This window comes from Nicotiana sylvestris, chromosome 6 (genome assembly GCF_000393655.2).
Source record: "Nicotiana sylvestris chromosome 6, ASM39365v2, whole genome shotgun sequence".
NCBI lineage: Eukaryota > Viridiplantae > Streptophyta > Magnoliopsida > Solanales > Solanaceae > Nicotiana > Nicotiana sylvestris.
Window position 1 is genome coordinate 53,420,132 of NC_091062.1, and position 22,847 is coordinate 53,442,978.

Here is a 22,847-nt window from a genome sequence, read left to right on the forward strand (position 1 = left end):
TAAATATGTTTCACGTTAAAAGTACGAGATTTGTCTCAACTATAACTATCATTTGAACGTCTTTTATTATCGTTCGCTAGTTTCTTTTGAATTTGGATAAAATGAAGGCTAAGCTCCAGATTGCAGAAGCTAAATATGAATGCTGCATCAAAAACACAAAAAGTTCTTTTTTAACACGTTGAACGGTCACATATAGGTTGCCTCTAATGCTAAGAATTCTCCTTTACTCCTTTAGATATATTCATCTATGGGCCAGCACATACGATTAGTTATGGAAGTGTTATTGATTAATGATTCGTCGACTATGTACTAAAGACCCCTGCGTAAATTTACTGGGTACTTTACTAAGAAATTCTTCTTCCATATTTCTCCAGATTTACTATAGGCAGAAAAGTCAATAAATTAAAACTGGGGACATATTGGACTTCCCAACCGTTATATGTGCCTTCCTCCTTCGACTGAACAGCTACATAGCATAATCAATAGTTTCTTCGGTTCCATAGCTTTTCTTTCAACTTCCATTCTATAGCCTTCTAGCGTGTTCTTCTGATGAAATTTTCCGTTCAGCTTGATCTATCCGATTAAATGCAATTTCTTGATGCACTCCTCTGTGCACTGTCCAAAATACCGTGTCCAATCCCTAAAAAAGTCAATTTCTTTTGAGGGAACTCAAATCTGTGCAATGCACTAAGAACGAACAGTATAGCAACAATCCACCATAATTAAGCTGTACCACCAACAAAACAAATAGAACTCAGGTAATAATCTCTTTTTGAAGCTGAATTTGGGTTTGATTTTGCTCGATTATTCCTAATGTTTCTACTTTTCCACTTAGTTTCTTCTGTCTCTCTAGAAATTAGCTTCTATTTCTTTTCTACATATGTCCATTTTCTCTTTGATTTTGGGGTTTGTTGTACCTGTGAGTTGTGTTGCGTTTCTTGGTGGCGGAATTTCGGAGGTATATGGTTTTTGCAATTTCCCTCTTTGTGTTTTAGGCTATGTTGTACGTGTGCTTTGGCTGATTTTTTTCTTTTCTCTTTGTTCCTTTATTTGATTTATCCATTTCTGTTATTTTGTGCCTTTCTCCAACTTTTTTTATTTCTGGGGCTGTTGCTATTTTATTTTTAATTTATCTTCTTTATTTCAATTTTTTCTCTGAGTTGTGGTAGTTGTCTCCTCTACATCATCTTGTAAGCATTATACTTCTGTTAGCTTTTATTTTTTTTCTTATCTTCTTGGTAAATTATTTAAGTATAAGTGTTATCTGTTTATTTGAGTTATACTTTTTGTTTGTGATATACGCCAGTTGACACAACGGGACTACTGCAACTTCCGAAAATCCATTCTGACCCCTATATCAAAATCTCACATATCAACCGGAAAATGGCAAAACCTCAATTTCACCAATTCAAGCCTAAATCTTCCACGGACTTCCAAAATGCATTCTGATCACGCTCCTATGTCCCAAATCACCCAACGGATCTAACCAACTCATAAAAATTCCGATCCGAGATCATATACAAACAAGTCAAATCTTGGTCAAACCTTTCAAATTTCAAGCTTCAACTGAGGACTGTTTCTTCCATCATCACACGGGTCAAGTCATGCTCGAGAACTGACAAGCAAAGTTCAAAAGCTTAAAACGACCGGCCGGGTCATTACAATTGCTCTTTTGACAAAGTTTCTCCAAACTTTTTCAACAAAACCGACTCGATCTCATCATCATTTAAGTCGTTTCCTTTAATCGTACATGTGTATGAAGTGATGTGTTCATTAGGATCACCCATCCCGTTGTATTTAGGTATCTGCCATACGGAACTTCCTAGGAATGGGCTTCGGAGCCGCATTATGAGAAAATGGCTTTTGCACGAACTTTTTGGCATCCAAACTTTTTAAGATTGGGGGTGCCCCCGGTATTTGATCAACATGATAGTTGTATGTCTCCACTTTCTTGTCATTATCTTCGGTTTTCTTCTCTCCTGACTCGATTCTTTTGGTGAGCTCCTCGAGCATCTTCATGATTGCAGGATCAGTCCCTGTTCTATTACCGCTTGATCTTTCTGGCACCGGCTCAGTACGACGAGTGATTTCTGGTTCGACCACACTTGGAGTTTTATGCTCACTTTGAAGCTGAGTGATAGCAACCTGTTGAGATTGTAGTATCTCGAATATTACTTGGAGGCTAACTCCCCCATCTCCGATTATCGAACCAGTCGATGTTAGTTCATACATCGCTTTGAATGCGAATTTAGGCACAGATCCAGAGGAAGTGTGTGCAGGGAAGTCCGATATAGTGACCAAGGAACACAAGGTATAAGAGATGGGGGAGTTAGCCTCCAAGTAATATTTGAGATACTACAAGCTCAACAGGTTGCTATCGCTCAGCTTCAAAGTGAGCATAAAACTCCAAGTGTGGTCGAGCTAGAAATCACTCGCCGTACTGAGCCGGTGCTAGAAAAATCAAGCGGTAACAGAACAGGGACTGATCTTGCAATCATGAAGATGCTCGAGGAGCTCACCAAAAGAATCGAGTCGGGAGAGAAGAAAACCGAAGATAATGACAAGAAAGTGGAGACATACAACTCTCATGTTGATCAAATACCGGGGGCACCCTCGATATAAAAAGGTTTGGATTCCAAAAAGTTTGTGCAAAAGCCATTTCCTCAGAGTGCGGTTCCGAAAACCATTCCTAGGAAGTTCCGTATGGCAGATATACCTAAATACAATGGGACAGGCGATCCTAATGAACACATCACTTCATACACATGCAGGATTAAAGGAAACAACTTAAATGATGATGAGATTGAGTCGGTTTTGTTGAAAAAGTTTGAAGAAACTTTGTCAAAAGGAGCAATTGTAACGACCCGATCGATCGTTTTAAGCTTTTGCACTTTGCTCATCAGTTCTCGAGCGTGACCTACCCCATGTGATGTATTATGACTTATGTAAATCGTTAGTTTTGGTTTTCAGGGTAATCGGAATGAATTGGGAAGAAACAGTCCTCAGTTGAAGCTTGAAATTTGAAAGGTTTGACCAAGATTTGACTTGTTTGTATATGATCTCGGATTGGAATTTTTATGAGTTGGTTAGCTCCGTTGGGTGATTTGGGACTTAGAAGCATGATCGGAATGCATTTTGGAAGTCCGTGGAAGGTTTAGGCTTGAATTGGCGAAATTGAGGTTTTGGCGTTTTCCGGTTGATAGGTGAGATTTTGATATAGGGGTCGAAATGGATTTCTGGAAGTTGCAGTAGTTCTGTTGTGTCATTTGGGATGTGTGTGCAAAATTTCAGGTCATTCGGACGTGATTTGGTTGGGTTTTTTATCGAAAGCATAATTTAGAAGGTTTTGGAATTCTTAGGCTTGAATCCGATGCGAATTTGGTGTTTTATTGTTGTTTTGAGCATTCCGAAGGTTGGAATAAGTTTGAATGAGGTTATGGGATATGTTGTCATGTTTGGTTGAGGTCCCGAGGGTCTCAGGTGAGTTTCGGGTGGTCAATCAGACCATTTCATGTTTTGCAAAGTTGCAGATATTTTCTGTTCAGTGTTGCAGGCATTTGGCCTTCGCGTTCACGAAGGGTTAGCTGGTGAGGTGGAGATTTTAGGCTCCGCGTTCGCGAAGGGCTGGGTCCGTTGTGCATCGCGTTCGCGAGGGAGGCTCCACGTTCATGTAGGGGAAGTGAGCAGCTGGGTTTGAGGATTTATTTGTTCTTCGCGTTCGCGGAAAGGGAGTCGTGTTCGCATTGGGTTAGGGAGCCAAGTATTCGCGTTCGTGAGTGGTAGGACGCGTTCACGGTGAAGGAAATTTGGTCAAAGTAATTTTGTGCTTTGTGAATGCGAGGCTTTGGCCGCGTTCGCGAAGAAGGATTTTATGCCGGGGCAGAATGATTTAAAAGGGCTATTCCGCGATTTTGAGGCTAAATCCTCCATTATTGGGTGATTTTGAAGCTTGGGAGAGCTAATTGAAGAGGGAATTCAACAAGATTTCAGGAAGGTAAGATTTTTGGACCCTAAACTTGTTTCTATGATGAATTCTATCATTGTAAGCTTGAAATTCATGGAAAAATTAGTAGCAAAAAAGGGTAACTAGGGTTTGAGATTAAGAGACTTTTGAGTGTGGATTTGAGGGGCCATTTGAGGTTCGATTTTGATGTTCTTGATATGTATAGACTCGTAGAAGAATGAGGATTCCAATGATGTTAATTTTATCGGATTCCGAGATATGGGCCCAGGGGGCCGGGTTTGAGCAATTTCGGGATTTTGATGTAAAATTGGATATTTTCGAGTGAGCTTCGTTCCCTTTGCATATTTTAATGATTATGTACTGATTGTGGCTAGATTTGAAGTATCTGGAGGTCGATTCGTGTGGGCAAGGCATCGCGGGCTAGAGTTTGGACCGGATCGAGGTGAGTAATGATTGTAAATGATGTTCTGAGGGTTTGAAACCCCGGATTGCACATCGTAGTGCTATATTGAGGTGAGGCACACGCTTGATGACGAGCGTGGGGTCGTGAACTATTGGAGATTGTGACCTGGTCCGTCCCGATTGATGATTTTACCACATATTTAATTGAAAACTATTTGCTATCACCATTATTTGGCTGAATGCCATATTTGGGCCTAGTGTCAGCTATGTGAACCCTTCGGGGATTTTTGTTGATATTGCCTTATTGTTTTGACTTTATACTTGAACTCAGTCATGTTATTTCCACTGTTTTTCAAAACTCAGCCATGTTCACTCAGTTTTAATACTCAAATGATATTTAAATGATGATTTGGGCAGAGAAACATTGTTTTACTGTTGCCCGAGAGCCTTATGTGATTTTTCACTGACTAAGGCCGAGGGCCTGAGATTGTACGCCACGAGGTGACATGATATTGATATGAGGCTGAGAGCCTGTTTATGATACCACGAGGTGACTTGATATTGCGCTTGGGCCATAAGGGGCCCCTCCAAGAGTCTGCATACCCTCAGTGAGCGTATGTACCCATTGTGATGTGAGATATAGCCTGAGGGGCTGGTATTGTTCTGAGATATTGCCCGAGGGGTGGGCTTGTTGACATTGTGCCCGAGGGGCGAACCTTATGTGCTTATCTTTCTTATTTGCTTGTCATGTACCTGTTTAATAGTATATTTGTGCCCGAGGGGCGTGCTTATCTGCACTAATTGTTTGCATTCATTTGCGCAACTATTGAGAAAGTCATTTTCAAAGAAGTTTAAACTAAGCTATGATATTTTAAGAGATTTTACAGCTTCATTGCTTTCTTACTGGTTTTTTAACTGTTTCTATACATCATGTTGATGCACTTTTCATGATTTCTTACCATTCAGACTTTAGTTATGATTATTACTCATTGAGTTGGACTACTCACATTACTCCCTGCACCTTGTGTGCAGATTCAGGTATTTCTGAACCCAGTAGTGGGTATTGGCTGATCGGAGGCAGAGTCATCGGAGGTTATCAAGGTAGCTGCCAGCGTTCGCAGCACTGCTTTTCTCCCTCTTTATTTCATTAGTCCATATTTTGTACATTTCAGACTTTTCATTAGTCCGTATTTTGTACATTTCAGAAATGTTGATCACCAGTGTTGGGAGAGACCTGAAGATATGGATACACCTCGAACACTATACAAGATCACTTCCAATTCTCAAGGATCAGAGGTTGCAGCTGAAGTAGCAGCTGCTTTTGCCTCAGCATCAATTGTTTTCAAGAAAATAGATTCCAACTATTCTACCAAATTATTACGACGATCAAGTAGTAACCCAAATAGCCGCCCACCCAAACAATTAAACTAAAAATAGCTGGCGAAAGTATAATATATGCATAATTTATGTATTATATATGTATAATTGTGTATAATTATTGTAAAATCTATATATATGGCTAAAAAAATAAATAATGAATATGACAGACTATTTGTGTAAAGATCCCTTTTCGTTATAAGTGTCAAATTTGGCCCATAAAAATATAAGTTGCACATACTTGGGCGGTATGTATTTGGCATATGTTCATGAGAAAATGTTGTATAGCTGAGCTTAAAATAATAGTCAAAAAAGTATTTTTGTGTGTGTACATATATATATATATATATATATATATATATATATATATATACAAAATATACAAATTTTTTATATTTTTACTACTATCGAATGTAAATAGTTTCGGCCGCGATCTAAAAGTGATCTTTGCTCTGTATTCATTGGAGGGTCACTTTGGGCATATAACTCAAGCTAGCCCATTTAAAAGTTTGTGTCAATTTGGGTTGAATATGTAGCCTAAATTGATTAGTTTGATATAGTTATAATATGTAAAAGAAAAAGCTTTTATCAATTTAAGTTTAAATATATTATAAAAAAAACAAATAAATGAATAATAACAATGAGTTGGACGAATTGAATTGTGATCCATTTTTGTAGCCTGACTCACTCATCCATGACCCAAGCAAACTTTGGACTGATTATAACACAATCAGTTATTAACTCAACATGCCTAAATGTAGGGGTGTATAGAGTAAAACGACAAACCGCATCAGTCACATAATCTTAATCAAATCGAAAACAAATTCGACTATGGTTTTGTTTGATTTGATCTTTAGATTTAATAACCCGACACAATTAATTTGGTTTGATTATTGAAAAATACGAACCAACCCGACCTATGTACATCCCTACCTAAATGTAGCTTAACACACCCATTTGACTCTCAAAATTTTCGTTTCCTCTTTCTGTGCGCAGCTATTTGCGTTTGCTGACAAGTATAGAGGATCTTACCAAGCTTCTTGCCCTTTCTACTGTTCTTACTCAGGTTATCAGGTAATTAATTTCAATAATTTAGGCATAATTAGTTCTTTTTTCCAATCATAAGTTTAATTAGTGTTTTCCATAATTTTCAAAGGATGAATTGCTGTGGGCTGCTGCTTGGCTATACAAAGCTGGTGGAGGAAACAACTATTTAAACTATGCTTCAAGCAATCAAGGCAGGTTGCCTCTGAATTCAGTTGGGATAACAAATTTGCTGGAGCTCAAACTGTACTAGCTAAGGTCAATCCTTTATATTACTATACTATATCGCGCTCAAGATCAATAATGTATTTGTCAATTGTCGGGGGAGCATTTTGAGCCCAAACTTATTTAAGTTGTCCAATCCGTTCAAGGTTGGGCCTGTTATTGACCCGCCCATTTAAACTTAATCCATATTGATCCAACTCATTTTAACCCATTTAAAGTTGAACTAATTTTTGGCCAAAATTGATTCATGAGTAACTTTGCTAAAAAACTTTAAAATAATTTTTTTTCTTTGATATATTATATGTGACCATAACGACAAGATTGGGTTGCTCTAGTGGTGAGCACCCTCCACTTCCAACCAAGAGGTTGTGAGATCGAGTCACCTCAAGAGCAAGGTGAGGAGTTCTTAGGGAGAGAGATACCGAGGGTCTATCGGAAACAGCCTCTCTACCCCAGGGTAGGGGTAAGGTCTGCGTACACATTACCCTCCCCAAACTCCACTAATGGAATTATACTGGGGTATTGTTGTAGTGTATATTATATGTGACCATAACAAAAGAAAAAAAAAAGCTTTTTGATAATAAAACAATTCATAAAAAAAATAACACACATTAATTAAAGCTTGATAAGAGTAGGACGGGTTGGGTTATGACCCAAATTTTAGCCCATCTTGATCCAATCTATCTCTACCCAAGTAACTTTTGGGCGGGTCAATTTATTGGCTCAATCCATTTTGACCCGCCTAAAATCAGTCCAACCCACACATTTGACACTCCTAGTATTTGTTAATAGTTTAATTAGTTTAATGCACTAATAGTGAAAAAAGTATTTACTCGATCAAATCACTCATAAAGTAATTAGAAGGACTAAATCTGTATGTAAACATAAATTAGTAACCTGGTAAAATGGTAACTAATTCGTTATCACAAGTTAAACGGCACGTACAGATGTGTACAAATATATTTTCACTATGTACGCTATCAGTCACCGAGTACATATTTAACATTCTTGATTATCATCAGGAGTTCCTCAATGGGAAAAGCAATCTTGAAAAGATCAAGAATGATGCTGATTCATTTATTTGTGCATTGATGCCAAGAAGTAGCTCTATACAGATTAAGACAACCCCTGGTAATTCTAAGTTTAAAATCATACTTTTTTTCTTCAATAAACTTTTGTAGCTGCTATGACTTCCGACAAAAGAATTCTCAGTCTTGCTAAGATCCATCAGTTTGTCAGGGAATAAAAGATTACAATCTGGCTTGCCTTTACTGTTGTTCAAGGAACCTAAATTCCAGTTTGTGCTCTCAGTTTTGGCATGTAGCAGTGATGAGACAACAGGGGTAGATAACTGAAACGATTTCTGTTTCTTCGATGGCCTGGAAGAAAAAGACTTTACTCGACAAGATGATCGAGCCATCCAAGATATAAACGGCTCTGAGTCCAGACTGTTACCTGGGTGGCTGTCATCATCTTGAGACTGCTCTACCTCCCTGATAGCTCCCTTTCCATCTTTTTATCACGGGAAAAGTCCGTCCATGCCACAAAGAAACTTGATTAGCTACGAAGTATATAATCACTTTGTAGGTGAACATTGTCACGGAGAATCACTGCAATAGCACATTTTTTTGATGACTTCAGTAACTATATATGCCTTGTATGTTTTCTATATAAGAAGCAACCCCGACAAAACCAGGTTCTTAGATATCGCGAAACAAAATAAACTTATGTTAATGTAGCTTCTCTTCTATTGATATGTTGTAGTTCACGGCATATAAAGTTATTGAGGTGAGATAAGCTTTTCCTATTTATAAGTCATAGTTCAAGAAAGTAGGAAATATTATGCATAATTTCGCATCTCCCAAAAAGTAAAATGAGTATATTTCATCTAGAAACTTGCCAGCTAACTAAGAAGAACCAAGAAGAGGAGAAAGCCTGAGAGTCCTGGACATCATTTATCAAATTACCTTATTTGAATGAAGACAATTCTGCTTGGCAACAAACAAATGTGAAGTAATTAAGAACGCATAGAGGAATAATTTTGCTTTCTTTCCGTTTGTTTTAGATATCATTTTCTCAAAGAGGTGAACTTATGCATATAAAAGAAGAATAGTTCTACCGGAACTAAACACTCAAATTGGAAGGTTCACACAAAAACAATGTAGGAGTCAACTAATCTTTAAAAAATAAGATATGAAAATGTAACAGAATGCCATCTCTTCTCTGCCACTTTCTTGATTCAAAATGAATTTCTAAAGTTCCAATGCGCTTGAGCAAGAAATATAATGATACAATTGTGCAATTTCAGGCAATCAATATATATTACACATAGCAATGAACCCATCATCTACTTAATTTTTGTTTCCATAACCAATTAGAGGAAATACATTGATGGTTCATTAAATTGTTGGTCTAAATTGAGAAGCCTATCTTAAGACAATGAGACAAAATCAAATCATCCTAGGACCTAACTGAGTTTGACAGCCTCGCTCCTCAAGTACACCGTACCCTTACCTATATTGTTTATTGCCAATCATATGAACTTTACTTTCCAAGTGATCATTCAAGTTCATAGGTTTTTTTTAGTGATGCATCTTGTGCATATGAATGCACTATCTTTACATTAAGAAAAAGGGTATATATTTTGTCACCTAAACATGAAAGATAAAAATGAATAATAGACAGCTCAAAAGCTTACATCAAGTTTTGTGAAGAGATTAATTTAACAAGCTTATAAATAATTACACCATCTAAGGCCCTCTTGCAAAAAAAAATTTCTCAGTCGATTTTGCATAAATGGATAACGTACAATCTAATGCTTTCTCGTGCAGCATTTTATATGCAGAACATACACCAGATTCAGAACATATAGAATCAGCCTTTATCAATCACGACTATTGAATTCGAGTTATAAAGAGCTGCCATATTTACTTATCAAAAAAGAAAAACAGAAAAGGAAGCTAACACTTCCACTTCTAATTTTCTGCAGTAAAACATATGACATAAAAAGATCTAGCATATCTTACTGAATTGAAAAGCTTGATCAAAGGATAAGTTGTGATTTGCTTTTACTGAATAGATAAGAACACCAAGGCAACGACAGTCAAATGGTGGAAAATAGAAACAAGCTGAATGTATGGATATTTGAAAAAACAATGCAATCAAGATTCACATATGTTATCATCTGGGAAGAAAAGCGCACACTGAGATTTTCTAAAAGTATAGAAACTAAAAATAAAACATTTCCAAATGTGACACAAAAGAAAATAAAAATAGGCCTCTTGGATTTTAAACAGGCATAGCCTAGAATGTAAAGGCCGCGAGAAATAGGTAGAGAAGTCCCTAAATCGAGAATTTAAAAAAAACAAATAGATTGAACTCACCGCAAGCTAGAAACAAAGAGCCCTAATCCCCATCATCGGTTGCCAACCCAGCACACTGCCAATTGAACAGAAAAATCAATATTAACCAATCCAAGCGCAACGGAAGAGCACAAGAGGAAGATGATGAAATTATTTTGCCTATTTTTCATCCTCTTAGTGGTTGCGTCGTCTAGACTCTAGATGATGCACACAAGTAGGAAAGAGAGATGGCGAAGGGAAGGGGGATACAGAGAGAGAGAGAGCCAGAAGGAGCATCGAGATGATAAGACTCAAAAACGTGGCAAATCAGGAGAACAACGCTCAGGAAAAGGATGGAAAACACGATGGAGAAGATATTGGGACTGAATATAGGAAAAGGATGCGGTGCCTGAGAAAGAAACCAAAAACCTACGCGTAGTATTTGCGGAAGGGAAAAAAAGTCACGTATAGAGCTATGCTAAATGACTGAATTATCCTCAAGCTTTTTTGAAAAGACACTAAGCAAACACGTCGAAAAACGTTCGTTAAGGCGTGGCTTATCAAAAAGAGATGGGAGTACAAATAGTCGCTGAAGTATCCACGGGCAATTCGGTTCAGTTTTTGATACAGAAAACAATGATGCAAACATCCAATTCTCCGGCGTCTTCCTTCAGACATACAATTATGCCTTCACTGCCCCAATTGCTTTCGGGTCGGATACTCCATTTTGCAAAGCTCTCTGCAACTTCTTCTTATGAGTCCCATTCCACTGAAAAGGTCAAATTTCCAAAGAAAATCAGCCGAAAACCAGGTAAGTAGCATCTTCATTTCCAGCACTAACAGTTCGATAGTTGACTGAAAAACTGGCAAAACTGTATAAGTAGGAAAACAAAAAGAAAATGCTTTCATTTGCCCAATTGATATGTCAGTAAAAAATATAAAGAACTTCTAGCACTTTTTTTAAAAAAAAAATAAATCTTTATTCTAGTATATAATATTGGCATGGGATGAGTTTAAATGAAGTCACATGATCAGTGAGGATTCATATAGCCAACCCCAGCTTTTGGAATTGAGGCATAGTTGTTGTTCTTGTTGTAGTGTGTCTATCTAAGTTAATTCCTTAAGGCTAACTTCAAATCCTGCCCTTTTCTGGATTTCCTCGGGAATTTTTATGTCAAGATTCAGGCAGTCCTCCAAGGAAAACACAGAAGCTGAATTTGGAAGTTTCTCCTCATAGAGCTGGTAAGCCACTGTAAAATCAACTTTTTAATTTGCGTTTAATTGACATTTTCTTACTAGTGTTAAGAAATTTGTTCAGTTGCTGTTTATTTGTTCTTATCTTCATGTCACGTGTCTATTTTACAGTGTCTGCGGTAAGATTGATGCGCATAGAGCTGGGCGGTGCATTTGCTGATCTTCTGAATGAGCAAGGGAAGGGTTCAGGGGATAATGAAATGGGATATGTTGAAAGAACTCTTGGATTTCGCACTCGTCACTTAGAAGACAGAGATTTAAGACTGGTTTGTTTCTTTCTTGGCCATTTCTTTACTACCGTATCATTGACCGTCTTCTAATTCACTTACGATTTTCATATTTTTTTTCAAGAGATTCTCTTTTCCATCACAATATCAGAGCACTTGTCCTTATGGTTTTCTTGAAATATTTATGTTGTAGGTCACGGAGATTGTTGGAGGTACCATTCGCTGGAGAAGATATCTTGATCACTTGATTCTTTCGTTATGCCACGATGAGAGTACATTCAGAAGCATGGAACCTCTTCTATTACAGGTATATTTGCTACTGTTTTTGGGTTCTTTTCTTTTAGAGCATCCAATAGAATATATTTTGTTGCCATGGTTTAAGTATTGGAGAACCTCTCAAATAGCATCTATTTGAATTTAATTATTAAGTACCAAAAATAAAGGAGCAGTCATAAATTTCTTTTTCAAACAAAGTTATTTCATCGATGGTTTAATTATTGGAGAATCCTCTAAAATAGCATCCATGTGAAATTAATTATTAAAACTAAAAGAGGAAAAGAGGAGCACTATGGAGTTCCTTTATGAAACAAGGTTATCTTGGCAAATATGCCTTTTAAGAAATTTATGAGTTGTATCAACCACCTAGAACCAAAATTAATGTGAATGAATGATGATGATAGAATTCAATCTTGGACTTACAATAGGCCTTCTTAATCTTAACAATGGTTGGTATACATGTTGGCTGATGAGGTTTTGTCAAGCATAATGTACCTGCGAGATTTAGAATGTCATTATGCCTGAATGATTTATTTCATGTGGCATTGGTAGGTCATAGTCAACATGGCTATCACTCCAATGGAGTATACATTACTGGTGCATTTATTTTCTATTTAGAAATACATAGTGATACGCTTTAAAATTTAAATAACATCTGAGGCAAATAGGTGTATGCTCAATGCTAAAGAAAGCACATCTCAGAGGCTGAAATGCTAATGCAATTTGGTGGTTTATCCTATTAATTGGTGAACATTGTTTGAGTTAAGCACTTCGTCTGTATGTGCATAGCAGAGCTTGACATTGATAGGACTACTTGGGGAATTAAATATGTTGGACCTGAGTTCCCTCTTTTCTTCCCTTCTGTGTTCTGTCTTTATAACCTTTGAATTTTGCAAGGTCATTTATAATCCCTCTCAACTGACTTTTGCTTTGAAAATGTTGTTAGATTCTTCGAATTGGTTTCTATGAGATCACCAAGTTAGATATGCCACCATATGCTGTTGTAGACGAGGTACGTTTAGTTCATTATTTTGGTCTACAATGGCTGTTCTATTTTGATTTAGTTATTCTGATGAAGCTCATTTGTCGTCTGTCAAGAAAGATGGACGTGAATTTATATTCTGGGGAACCTAGGCAGCTGATGGTATAACTACTTACCACCTTTGAGCTTGCATGGAGCCTTGTCGCAATTTTGGAGGAAGTGAGGGAAAAGAAAAGGAAAAAAAGATGCTTGGTGATTGGTGAGGTTGTTCTAGTGGCAAGAGCACTCCACTTTCAATCAAGAGGTTGGAAGTTTGAGTCGCAAGAGGAGCAAATTGGAAAAAGATCACCATTGATCCCTGGGCTGGGGGGGGGGTTGGTGGGGTTTCCGTGGGATGGGGGTCTACCATGAAAAAAGGAAATAATACGATGGTTGATATTTAGTTGTCTTGCCTAAATCTATGCTAGAGACAAACTACTATGCAGCTTAGACCTGCATTTTTGTATTTAAATTGAATATCGGGTGCTACATTAGGAGATGACTCATGAGTAAAGTTCACATTTCAGTAGCATCCATTTGACATCCTAGAATGGAATAGGATAAATACAGAGCATAGCATGTTCACTTCATATCTTTTGAAAATAAACATTATCTCTTTTTGTTTCATTTGATAAGTGAGATGAACATTATTTGTGCAAAGTAATGTAAGCATACTTCTTTTTTCGGATGTTAAAATCTAACTGCAGAATGTAAGGCTCGCTAAGGTTGCTCTTAGACCAGGTGCCGGTAACTTGGTTAATGGGATTCTCAGGAAACTAATTGTCCTTAAGGTATGTATTATTCCATCAGCACATAGGATCTAACAATATCTACTGGTTCCCTGACATTTATTTTTTCATGTCTGCAGGAAAGTGATTCCCTTCCAGCAGTAAAAGTGGACGGTGATGATCGTCAGCAAGCACGTGGTCTTGCCACTCTTTACTCTCATCCAGTTGTACGTTTGAACTGTTACTTTTTTAATCTTTTGTCTTAGAAGATCCAAGTCTGATATTTTAGCAAAATGTCCTGTACATCCATGGTTGTGTCAAATAAATTTTCTAAATTCATGTTTGGAAGTTTCAGTGTTTCAATGATGTATATTTCTTCATCCATGCGGTGAGTTCTGTCATTGATTCATAACTCTGGTTGGAGATAAAATTATGCTTGGGTTTAATCATATGGATTTGGTTTAAGTTCTAGCGAGTTTGTTTAAGAACTTACCAAAATGGCCCTCATTTTGTTGCATGGTTTGGAAAATTTTCATGATGCTCCAATTATATGGTCCTCTTATCACAAATCTTTTTCCTCTATGCTTTAGAACATCACAGATTATAGTATTACAAGCATATTCATATGACTATCTTTTCACATCTCTTAATCTTTCTTCTATACATTCCTTTACCATGTTTCCTAGTGGATGGTAAGAAGATGGACAAAGTATTTTGGATGGGACGAAGCTATTAAGCTTATGACATGGAATAACAGCTCTCCCAGTTTCAGTCTACGGTATATGATGAAGCTTTCTTTCCTCTTTTACCCTTTCTCTGGATGATAGTGTGACACTTTTTGTGTTCGTATCGTTTAACAAAACTAGGGCAAATACTGGGAAAGGTTTGACAGGGGCTGATCTGGTCTCAAGGCTTAAAATGTTGAAGGTAATATTTAGAGGCATTTCATTCCATACTGATAACAAAACGATCACTTCTGGACTCTCTGTCTCTCTATCTTTGGTAATATACCTTATTCAGAACTCTAAGATTTTGAATGTCTAGTTGACCAAAGAGAGGTCAAGAGATATCATTCATTAGTAGTTAAAAATTTTAGAACTCTGAATAGAAGTCCATCATACCAGAGTCTTCTTCTGCCCTTTTTTTTTTTGAATAACAAAATAGGATGAGTGTCCTAGACACTAATTGAGACCATCATATTTTTTTTTTCTGAATTATTCTGCAAGATTCTGCATTTGTTTCGTGTATTACAATGACTCATTCATTTCCTTTCTTGAACTTTAGGTTCCACATGAGCCTTCTCTATACTTGGATGATTTTGTTCGTATTAAAACTGGAATGCAGGTATGACTTCAAAAAGGTTCTTAAGATCCTCAAACAGTATTTACTATAAGGCCATCTTTATGCCATTGGTGTAGATTTTTTCTATTTTGATAGGTCACTTCAGTAGTGATTGATAATTAGTTAGTTATAAAGAAGAAACCAGAATGCTTGTTTCTTTACTTTTTAGCTCTCAAAATTACCGCAGAGACTTGATTTAAAGGTAGTGTCAACTGTTGAAATGCGAGGATAGGGCCCTTCATCTCTAACAAAGAGGTTGGGGTTTGAGCCACCAGAAGAGCAAATTGTGAAAAGGGCCACCATTGACTCCTGAATAGAGGGGTTTATCGAGTGGGGTTTACCATATCAAAGAAATAGAAAAGGTAGTCTTAACTGTTTCAGCTATGGTGCGATTCTGGTTATGGACAAATTCAGCTGGAAGAAATGGAGAGATGAAGTCACATACTTAATGTAGAATTTTAGATGACACCAAATAATGTCGATTGGAAGTGTTGTCATATATTTTATGTCATTTAAAAGTTTGACTTGGTCTTTAATTCTTAGTTTCATATGTGCATTTGATGTATTTTGCAGCTCAATTGACTTTTTAAGGTCTCTTCTTTCAGAATGTTATACAGGCTGGGTTACTAAAAGAAGGCTTCTGTGCAGTCCAGGATGAAAGTGCAGGTAATCACCTCACAGAACTCAAAATGTGGAGTATGTGAACTTGTAGTAAATGTGTAGTTGAGTATGTTACAAAAGATTCCTTCTTTCATTTTCAGTTATCCTTTGAACCTTGGCTTGATATACAACTATTCCTTCAGCGGGCAGGGGGAGTAGTTCCAATTTAAGAAAGCTTTGACAACACAGAGTTGTTTTCATATGCTCTCCTAGGCAACACGATTAAGGAAGGAGAGTTCAGCTTCTTTTGGATAACTTGGACCATTCACATATCTATGTTCCAAGGATCATAATCGAGAAATTTAGTTATCACTCACAGGGATGTTCAATGAACTGTATCACATATCATCGCGAAGAAAAAGAAAATTCCATCTTTACTTTCCATTTGTTCATAATTTGCTACGATGATTTGCTTAATTTGATCCACACTCCTTGTCAGAGTGTCTCCCCTTCCTTTTACAAGTTATATACTGTGGAAAATAGTGTCCAGTTACTTGAAAAATGGATTGGTATTTTGTTGGTCATTGACTTGTATCTCATAGTCCAAATTCGATGGCCTCATTGTGATAATGCATTTGTTTATACTCGAGTTTGAAACTTGTACAAATATCTTAAATAGTGAAAAAGGATGTGTATCATTCTCCTAATAACCCTAATTACTGCAGGATTAGTAGTCTCTATTGTTGATCCTCAACCTGGTGAGAACATTATTGATTGTTGTGCTGCTCCAGGAGGGAAAACCTTGTTCATGGCTTCCTGCTTGAATGGCCAAGGTAACCTTCATACAAACCTTGCTCATCATAGCTGACAGATGATAGCTTTTAGAGCTGAAATTACATGGAAAAATATTGTCCTATTACATATTTTGGGAGCTAGCTAAAGGCAAGATCCTCTAACAGGAGCATAGCACATGCAGAATTTAAATTTGTGTTTTCAGTAATGAAATAAAACGTAGGTGAGGATGCCTGTCCTGGAAATGTAGACAATCATGGTATCCGCTATACAAACACCATATTCCCTTGTCCATCACTAATTACATTTATTAATTGTTGGTGCCGAAAAGTAACTTCTGCTGGCAATGCTTTTCTTTTCTTCAGTATTTCCATCTTAGCTTTTTTTTACTCTTGTATTTTTCAAACCTGTTTTGAAAACACTTTTCTTGAGCCGATGGTCTATCGGAAACAACCTCTTTACCTCACACAAGGAAGGGGTAAGGTTTGAGTACATCCCACCCTCCCCAGACCCCACTTGTGGGATCGCATTTGGGTATGATGTTGTTGCTGTTGCCTAAAAGTAACTCAATCAAAAGCTACCAGGTTCGTTGCTTTGTAATATCTGTTTTTCTATTTCGAGAGTTTCAGAATCAAGATGGCTCGTCAATGTTTTGTTTTACAACTGGATAAAGCCTTTTTTTTTTACAACTATTGATCATTGGTGACTTAGCCTTGTTAAAGCATTGCATATTTTCAGCATTTTCAACTGTGGATTATGTAAATAGTTATATGCATAGTGTTGCCAGCAATTCTGGTCATTAACCTTTTCTTGTGTATGAAAGTTATGTTTGTTGACTGTTTAACGCTACACTCCAGTGCTTGACTTGTTTGTCAGGTACATTATTTGCCGTTGACATAAATGAAGGTCGGTTGCGGATACTCAAAGAGACAGCCAAATTGCACCAAGTTATTGATGTCATCAGTACTATCCATGCTGATCTTCGAACTTTTTCTGTAAGAACTTGCAAGTTGTAAAAGAAAACATGGTATATTAGTTTCCAACTGCTAATCCCTGGTTTAACTTTTGGCAGACCGATAAGGTTGTAGAATGGGATAAAGTCTTGCTGGATGCACCTTGTTCAGGGCTGGGTGTTCTTTCTAAGGTATTTTCATTCTAGAGATGTGTGCAATTTCTATTGTTCGATAAAAGCTTTCATGGGTGCTAAAAGTTTTGGTCCTTTATTCCTCTTCTTCTTATGTCACATTCGTTATTCTTGCTTCTGTGGTTTCATCTTTCTTTAAACCATAGGTAGTAGTAGCTGGGACATTTGAAATGTATATTTCCTCTTTGTTTGCGAAAGCGAGCAGATTTGCGTTGGAATAGGAAACAGGAAGATATGGAGCAACTTAAACATTTACAGGATGAGCTTCTCGATTCAGCTTCCAGGTAAAACCATAGTTCTTAATTCATAAACTAAGTGCAACCTTCACCTTAATTGCTGCTGCCAATCACCACTGACGGATTTTGCCTTTTAGAAATATATTGAGTAGCTTTTTCCTAGTAATGTTGGTGACTGGTGAGGATAATGCAAGTTCAGAAGCGGATCAAAATACGGCGCATATCTTTATAAACATTTCTCCTACTGAGTACAAGAGAGTTGGAAAATGAGATATACAAGCTTGGTTGATGATAATTATAACTCAATTTGCCTGTTTTATTAAGTCAAAGCTGGTTAAGTTTTTTACTGCAACTACATGTACTTACAATCTGAAATGCCTCTTGGTTATATGCATTATAATTGAGTGACTAGCTTTACACATTAACATATGAGGTTATGTTTTTGTATCCTTTTCCTTTATGCTTTTGTTCTGCATCTGCAGGTTGGTGAAGCCAGGTGGAGTTCTAATATACAGCACATGTTCCATTGACCCTGAAGAAAATGAGGAAAGAATTGAAGCTTTTCTTCTAAGTCATCCAGTAAGAATTTTGACTGGAAATTGCTTTATCTCTTATCTTTAAAGTTGGTTCTTTCATAAAAATCAGATGTAGCACATATATTATGCTCAAACCCATTTCAGGCATTAAGGAGTGAGGATTTTGCTTCCTATTGAGGCTGTGCTAAATGAGACTATATACTTTATATAGAAAGCACAGGCCTATTATTGTCAAAAAATTCTCACCCAATAGAAGACGGATGAAATTCCAAAATTTAAAAAAAAAAATGAGAGAAAAAACTGGAGTGTCAGAAATCATTTTTTGAGAGATTGCTGGTATAAACCCTCTCATCTTGTCTTCATATATCTTCTTTGTCATAATTTGGGCAGCTTATTCTGGCATTCTCATGCCTAAATTGATTGTCCCACGTGTTCTTTACTGATAAATTGGTCTTCTTCTCGAGGGGGCAGATTGCTCACCCTTGTCATGACAATAATAGAGCGACATGTACTTATCGAAGAAACAAATAGAACCAAATATGTGTTTAAAAGTTCAACTAGCAGGGCTAACTTTGATACTTCTGTCTATTATTTTATTTGTCAACATCATTCCTGACCTTGCAGGGCTAAAGTTGATAGTGTATATTATTGTAATTGAAAGCATTATTCCATCTTCTTCTGTTTGAGGGTGGGGGAGGGGGCAGGTGTTCTAGATGCTATTCCTGTAAGGGCAAAGTTGAATGTCCTGCAAATTGCTCTAACTGTCACCATCTTTTTCCTTGCAGGAATTCGACATTGATCCTGTGAACAGATATGTACCGGAGGATTTTGTCACTACACGAGGTTTCTATATGTCTAATCCTGTGAAGCATGAACTTGATGGAGCTTTTGCAGCTCGTCTGGTTAGATCTCAATAAATCCAGAATGAGTGGAGCATGTTTCAGTTTTCACAAACTCTTAGTATGTCATCTAAAACCATCTTCGGGAGCTGCATACAATCAAAGTGCCGCTTTTATGCCTTTCCTTCTCTGATCATAACTTTTGGGCTCTTTCAGCATAAGAGTTCAGAGCATCACTCGTCATATATTTCTCAGGTAGCACTGGCCATCAGTTTGATATTTATGAACTCCTGCTTGACTTAGTTCTTTTGTAAAACATGCTCGTGTCAAATAAATCACATTGTTGAATTGTATGATCAGCTAATCTAGAAGCTTAAGCTGCTAGAAAGAGCATACTTTTATTTACTTAATTATGTCAGTTGTATTTTTTCCTTCAATAATTTCAGGCTGGTGACTCAAAGCCTTAGATGCGAGATTTTAATCCAGTCTCAGGGTTTGAGATCTCAAAGGTCATCATGTGGTACAGCAATCATAGAAGTTAAAAGCACACTGTGGCAAGATGAAATATCATTTTGTATGGCATTACAGTGGCCGGTTGCTGAAAGATGGCATGCAGAGGTGGCACGCTCTATTGCTCTCATCCACAAGAATCTGAGGTGCGGAAACTTCTTGAATGACTGCTAGGTGAATTCTGAGGCTTTTTCTTTGTCCCTTTGCAAAAACCTCGCCCGTGTATGGTGTCTCTCTTCCGCCAAGGGGAAGACTCACAAAGGAGACTAATGTGGTCCCTCAATTACTAAATGTGAACAGGCGGGGTTGTCCAAGTAGTAAAGATTTGGGTGCTGAAATATTGAATTTGGGAATCAGACACTGTAGGTTGAACTGTATTTTGCGTCAGGTAATCTTTATCCGTCCAATTACATAATGTGAAGGTTCCCACTTCCCACTTTGACGAGACATTTCTGAATCAGATATTTCTAATGATAATGATTGATGTGTATGAAGTATGAACCAAATCTCTTTTCTGTTTATTTAGTGTCATTAAGATTTCAGATTACAATAGTATTCCTCCAATATTGTATATATATATGCTTCTTCATGAAGTATGAACCAAATCTTTTCTGTTTATTTAGTGTCATTAAGATTTCAGATTTCAATAGTATTCCTCCAATATTGTATATATATGCTTCTTCCCCCCCCCCCCCCAAACCTTTTAAATATGGGTCTCTGGGAAACATACTGGCCTCTAGTGATGCACAAAGGAGCTTGTAAAACAACTCACATGCCAGCTAGGAGGCCATGTCATAAGCAGTAAGAGATATTTGCTGATCAAAACTTAAGAGGAAAATTTAGTTATGTTAGTTGAAGAGTGAGGTGCTGTGCGGTGCAATGTCGTTCAAGTTAGTACCGGTTAGAAGAACAGTTGTAAACAAATACTTGTGGGTGTACACTTGATAAGCCATAGTCCTATAAATACACTAGTTGAGTAAATGGCTTAATCTTGAGTTTGATGACATTGAGACTTTATATCAATATTAAGTCGTATTAACTATAATTTCTAGTAATTCTGTCTCTAATTCAAGCGTTAATGAGGCTAGGGGCATACAGACCCCCACAATGATGGAAAGGTACATGAGTATATATTTTACATGTTGGAAGAGGCTCAGGATAGTAGAAGTGGGCAAAAGGACGAAAATTGAACAAGAAAATTAGTTGGACAGGCATTGGTGTCTGCAGAGGCGGATCCAGGATTTGAGACTTATGGGTTCTTATCGTAATTTTATAGTAATATGCAATAATAACTGGGTTTACAAATATTTAGTGAATTTCTTAATATAGATACAGATCTACACAAAAGTTACTGGGTTCCTGGGAACCCGTATTCTATGCTCTAGGTCCGCCCCTAGGTGCCTGCGTAGACGCTAGGCGTGCAAAAGCCAGGAGCGCAAATGGGAAGCAGTTTAGCGGAAACGAATTGTCAGAGGAGACACCCTAAGAAATTTTCGCAGGGTTCGCAGGCCTAGGCGGACGAGAAGCCTCCGCCATTTGGTTTGCTCATAATTTTTGCATGTTTCTCCTTTCGAAGGATGTTGCATGGGCAATTGATGGAACGTGAAAAGGATCGCATGATTTCTCTCGTCGACCCACGTATTATTTAGATTTCCAATGCTCATCTGCTTGATGAGGAAAAGAGCTTCTGAAATCTTTTGTCATGATAATGATGAAAGAGCTTGAAAACGAGCTAAAAATAGTCAGTCTATCTGAAATCTTAAACAAAATAGTAAGTATACATTATTATAAATTCTACATATCTATATTTAGTATATTTATGCTGTAATTTTTTTTGCTTCGTACACAGTTCAAAAAGGTATAATGGAGTTGATCATCTAGAGACAAGTCTAAGAATGAATATGCAGAACATTTTATAGACTCCCCTTGTTTTAGGACATTGGCAAAATTTTACTACGGTAATATAGAATAACATAACGTTAAGTAGTGTGTATATATATAAAAATAGGAATGTTTGATACATAAAGACTATTCATGTATACATATATAGTTACATAAAGTTAAACTGTCATGTTTATATAAAAAGGTTCATGATTTGCAGCTCTTTATTTTTTATCAAGAAATATAGATAGGAGCTATTTTGTGTTTTCTTTCACTGTAGTGTTGATTAATATTACATGGAGATTCAACAGAGATCTCTCTTTTTTTTTTGGTAATTAAGTATATTATTTACTAAGGGGGAAAGAATGTATGAGTATAATTGAACACTGTCTTGGACAGAAAGCCCCAGCCTCAGTTCAAGACCAATCTGTAATCAATACTAAACTTCTACCCTTTTACGCTTAGTCAGAATACAACTATGGGTAGTAATTAAGTTGTATATATCTAGCTAGCTGTGACCTCAAGCTCCCTCTACAATGTAGGCGAAGCTAGGAATTTTTCCAAGGGTATTCAAATTTGAAAGAAGTGAAAAAAAATTCTCAATAAAGGGTGTTCAACATGTGTTATATACCTCTAAAATGTAATATTTTACTTATATGTACAGTGCATTTTCTCGACGAAGGCCTTGTGACCATGTGGCTTCGCCACTGTTGCACGATCAGTCTGGTACATCTTCAATGACATTTTAATCTGCTGAAACACTCTACAGTTCTTTTCCTGCCATATGTGGTAGATAGTTCTAGCGAGTATCAACCTGTGTACCTCAGATTGCAAGCGCCTCTCGGTTGCATGTGATATGGTCCATTCAATTTCATCTCTATATCCTTTTACAGTTCTATTGATGCCCTGCCATACCAACAGCTTCCTTTATATGTTTTCTGAATAGTTGCATTAAAAGAACATGTGTTAGTGGTCCTCCCTTACGTCTTCACATAGTGGGCAAGCTGTACTACATTGCTGCCCCATTTACTTAGCATGTCTTTGTTGTAGAGTCTTTTCTAGATAGCAAAATACATTATAAATATCCATTTGGGACTTCCTTGATTATT

General features: G+C 37.1%; 1 protein-coding gene and 1 long non-coding RNA gene across 3 annotated transcripts; one reads left to right on the forward strand and one right to left on the reverse strand.

The window, feature by feature from the left end:
- Positions 1-7,960: 7,960 nt before the first annotated feature.
- On the reverse strand, positions 7,961-10,814 carry LOC104216376 (uncharacterized). The gene is made up of 2 exons (XR_708463.2): positions 10,396-10,814; positions 7,961-8,622 (listed from the first exon to the last, which is right to left on the reverse strand). It is a non-coding gene; the product is annotated as an uncharacterized lncRNA (long non-coding RNA).
- An 87-nt stretch (positions 10,815-10,901) lies between these two features.
- On the forward strand, positions 10,902-20,504 carry LOC104216377 (uncharacterized). 2 transcript variants are annotated; one of them, XM_070150112.1, is made up of 18 exons: positions 10,902-11,164; positions 11,533-11,595; positions 11,719-11,873; positions 12,028-12,141; positions 13,057-13,122; positions 13,839-13,922; positions 14,000-14,086; positions 14,546-14,637; positions 14,726-14,786; positions 15,144-15,203; positions 15,806-15,866; positions 16,526-16,633; positions 17,469-17,587; positions 17,665-17,736; positions 17,942-18,020; positions 18,455-18,551; positions 19,294-19,602; positions 19,794-20,504. In XM_070150112.1, exons 1-16 carry the CDS (start codon positions 10,924-10,926, stop codon positions 18,460-18,462), a joined length of 1,470 nt encoding a protein of 489 aa, XP_070006213.1. In that variant the 5' UTR covers positions 10,902-10,923; the 3' UTR covers positions 18,463-18,551; positions 19,294-19,602; positions 19,794-20,504. The 2 variants fall into 2 exon arrangements, with proteins under 2 accessions (XP_070006213.1, XP_009764701.1); XM_009766399.2 differs by having other exon boundaries at positions 10,905-11,164; positions 17,935-18,020.
- Positions 20,505-22,847: the final 2,343 nt, after the last annotated feature.

Coding starts and splice junctions, on each gene's coding strand:
- LOC104216377 (XM_009766399.2), top strand. CDS start 10,924: ATGGGAGTACAAATAGTCGCTGAAGTATCCACGGGCAATTCGGTTCAG. Junction 11,874..12,027: donor AAGACAGAGATTTAAGACTG/GTTTGTTTCTTT, acceptor TTTATGTTGTAG/GTCACGGAGATTGTTGGAGG. Junction 13,923..13,999: donor GGAAACTAATTGTCCTTAAG/GTATGTATTATT, acceptor TCATGTCTGCAG/GAAAGTGATTCCCTTCCAGC.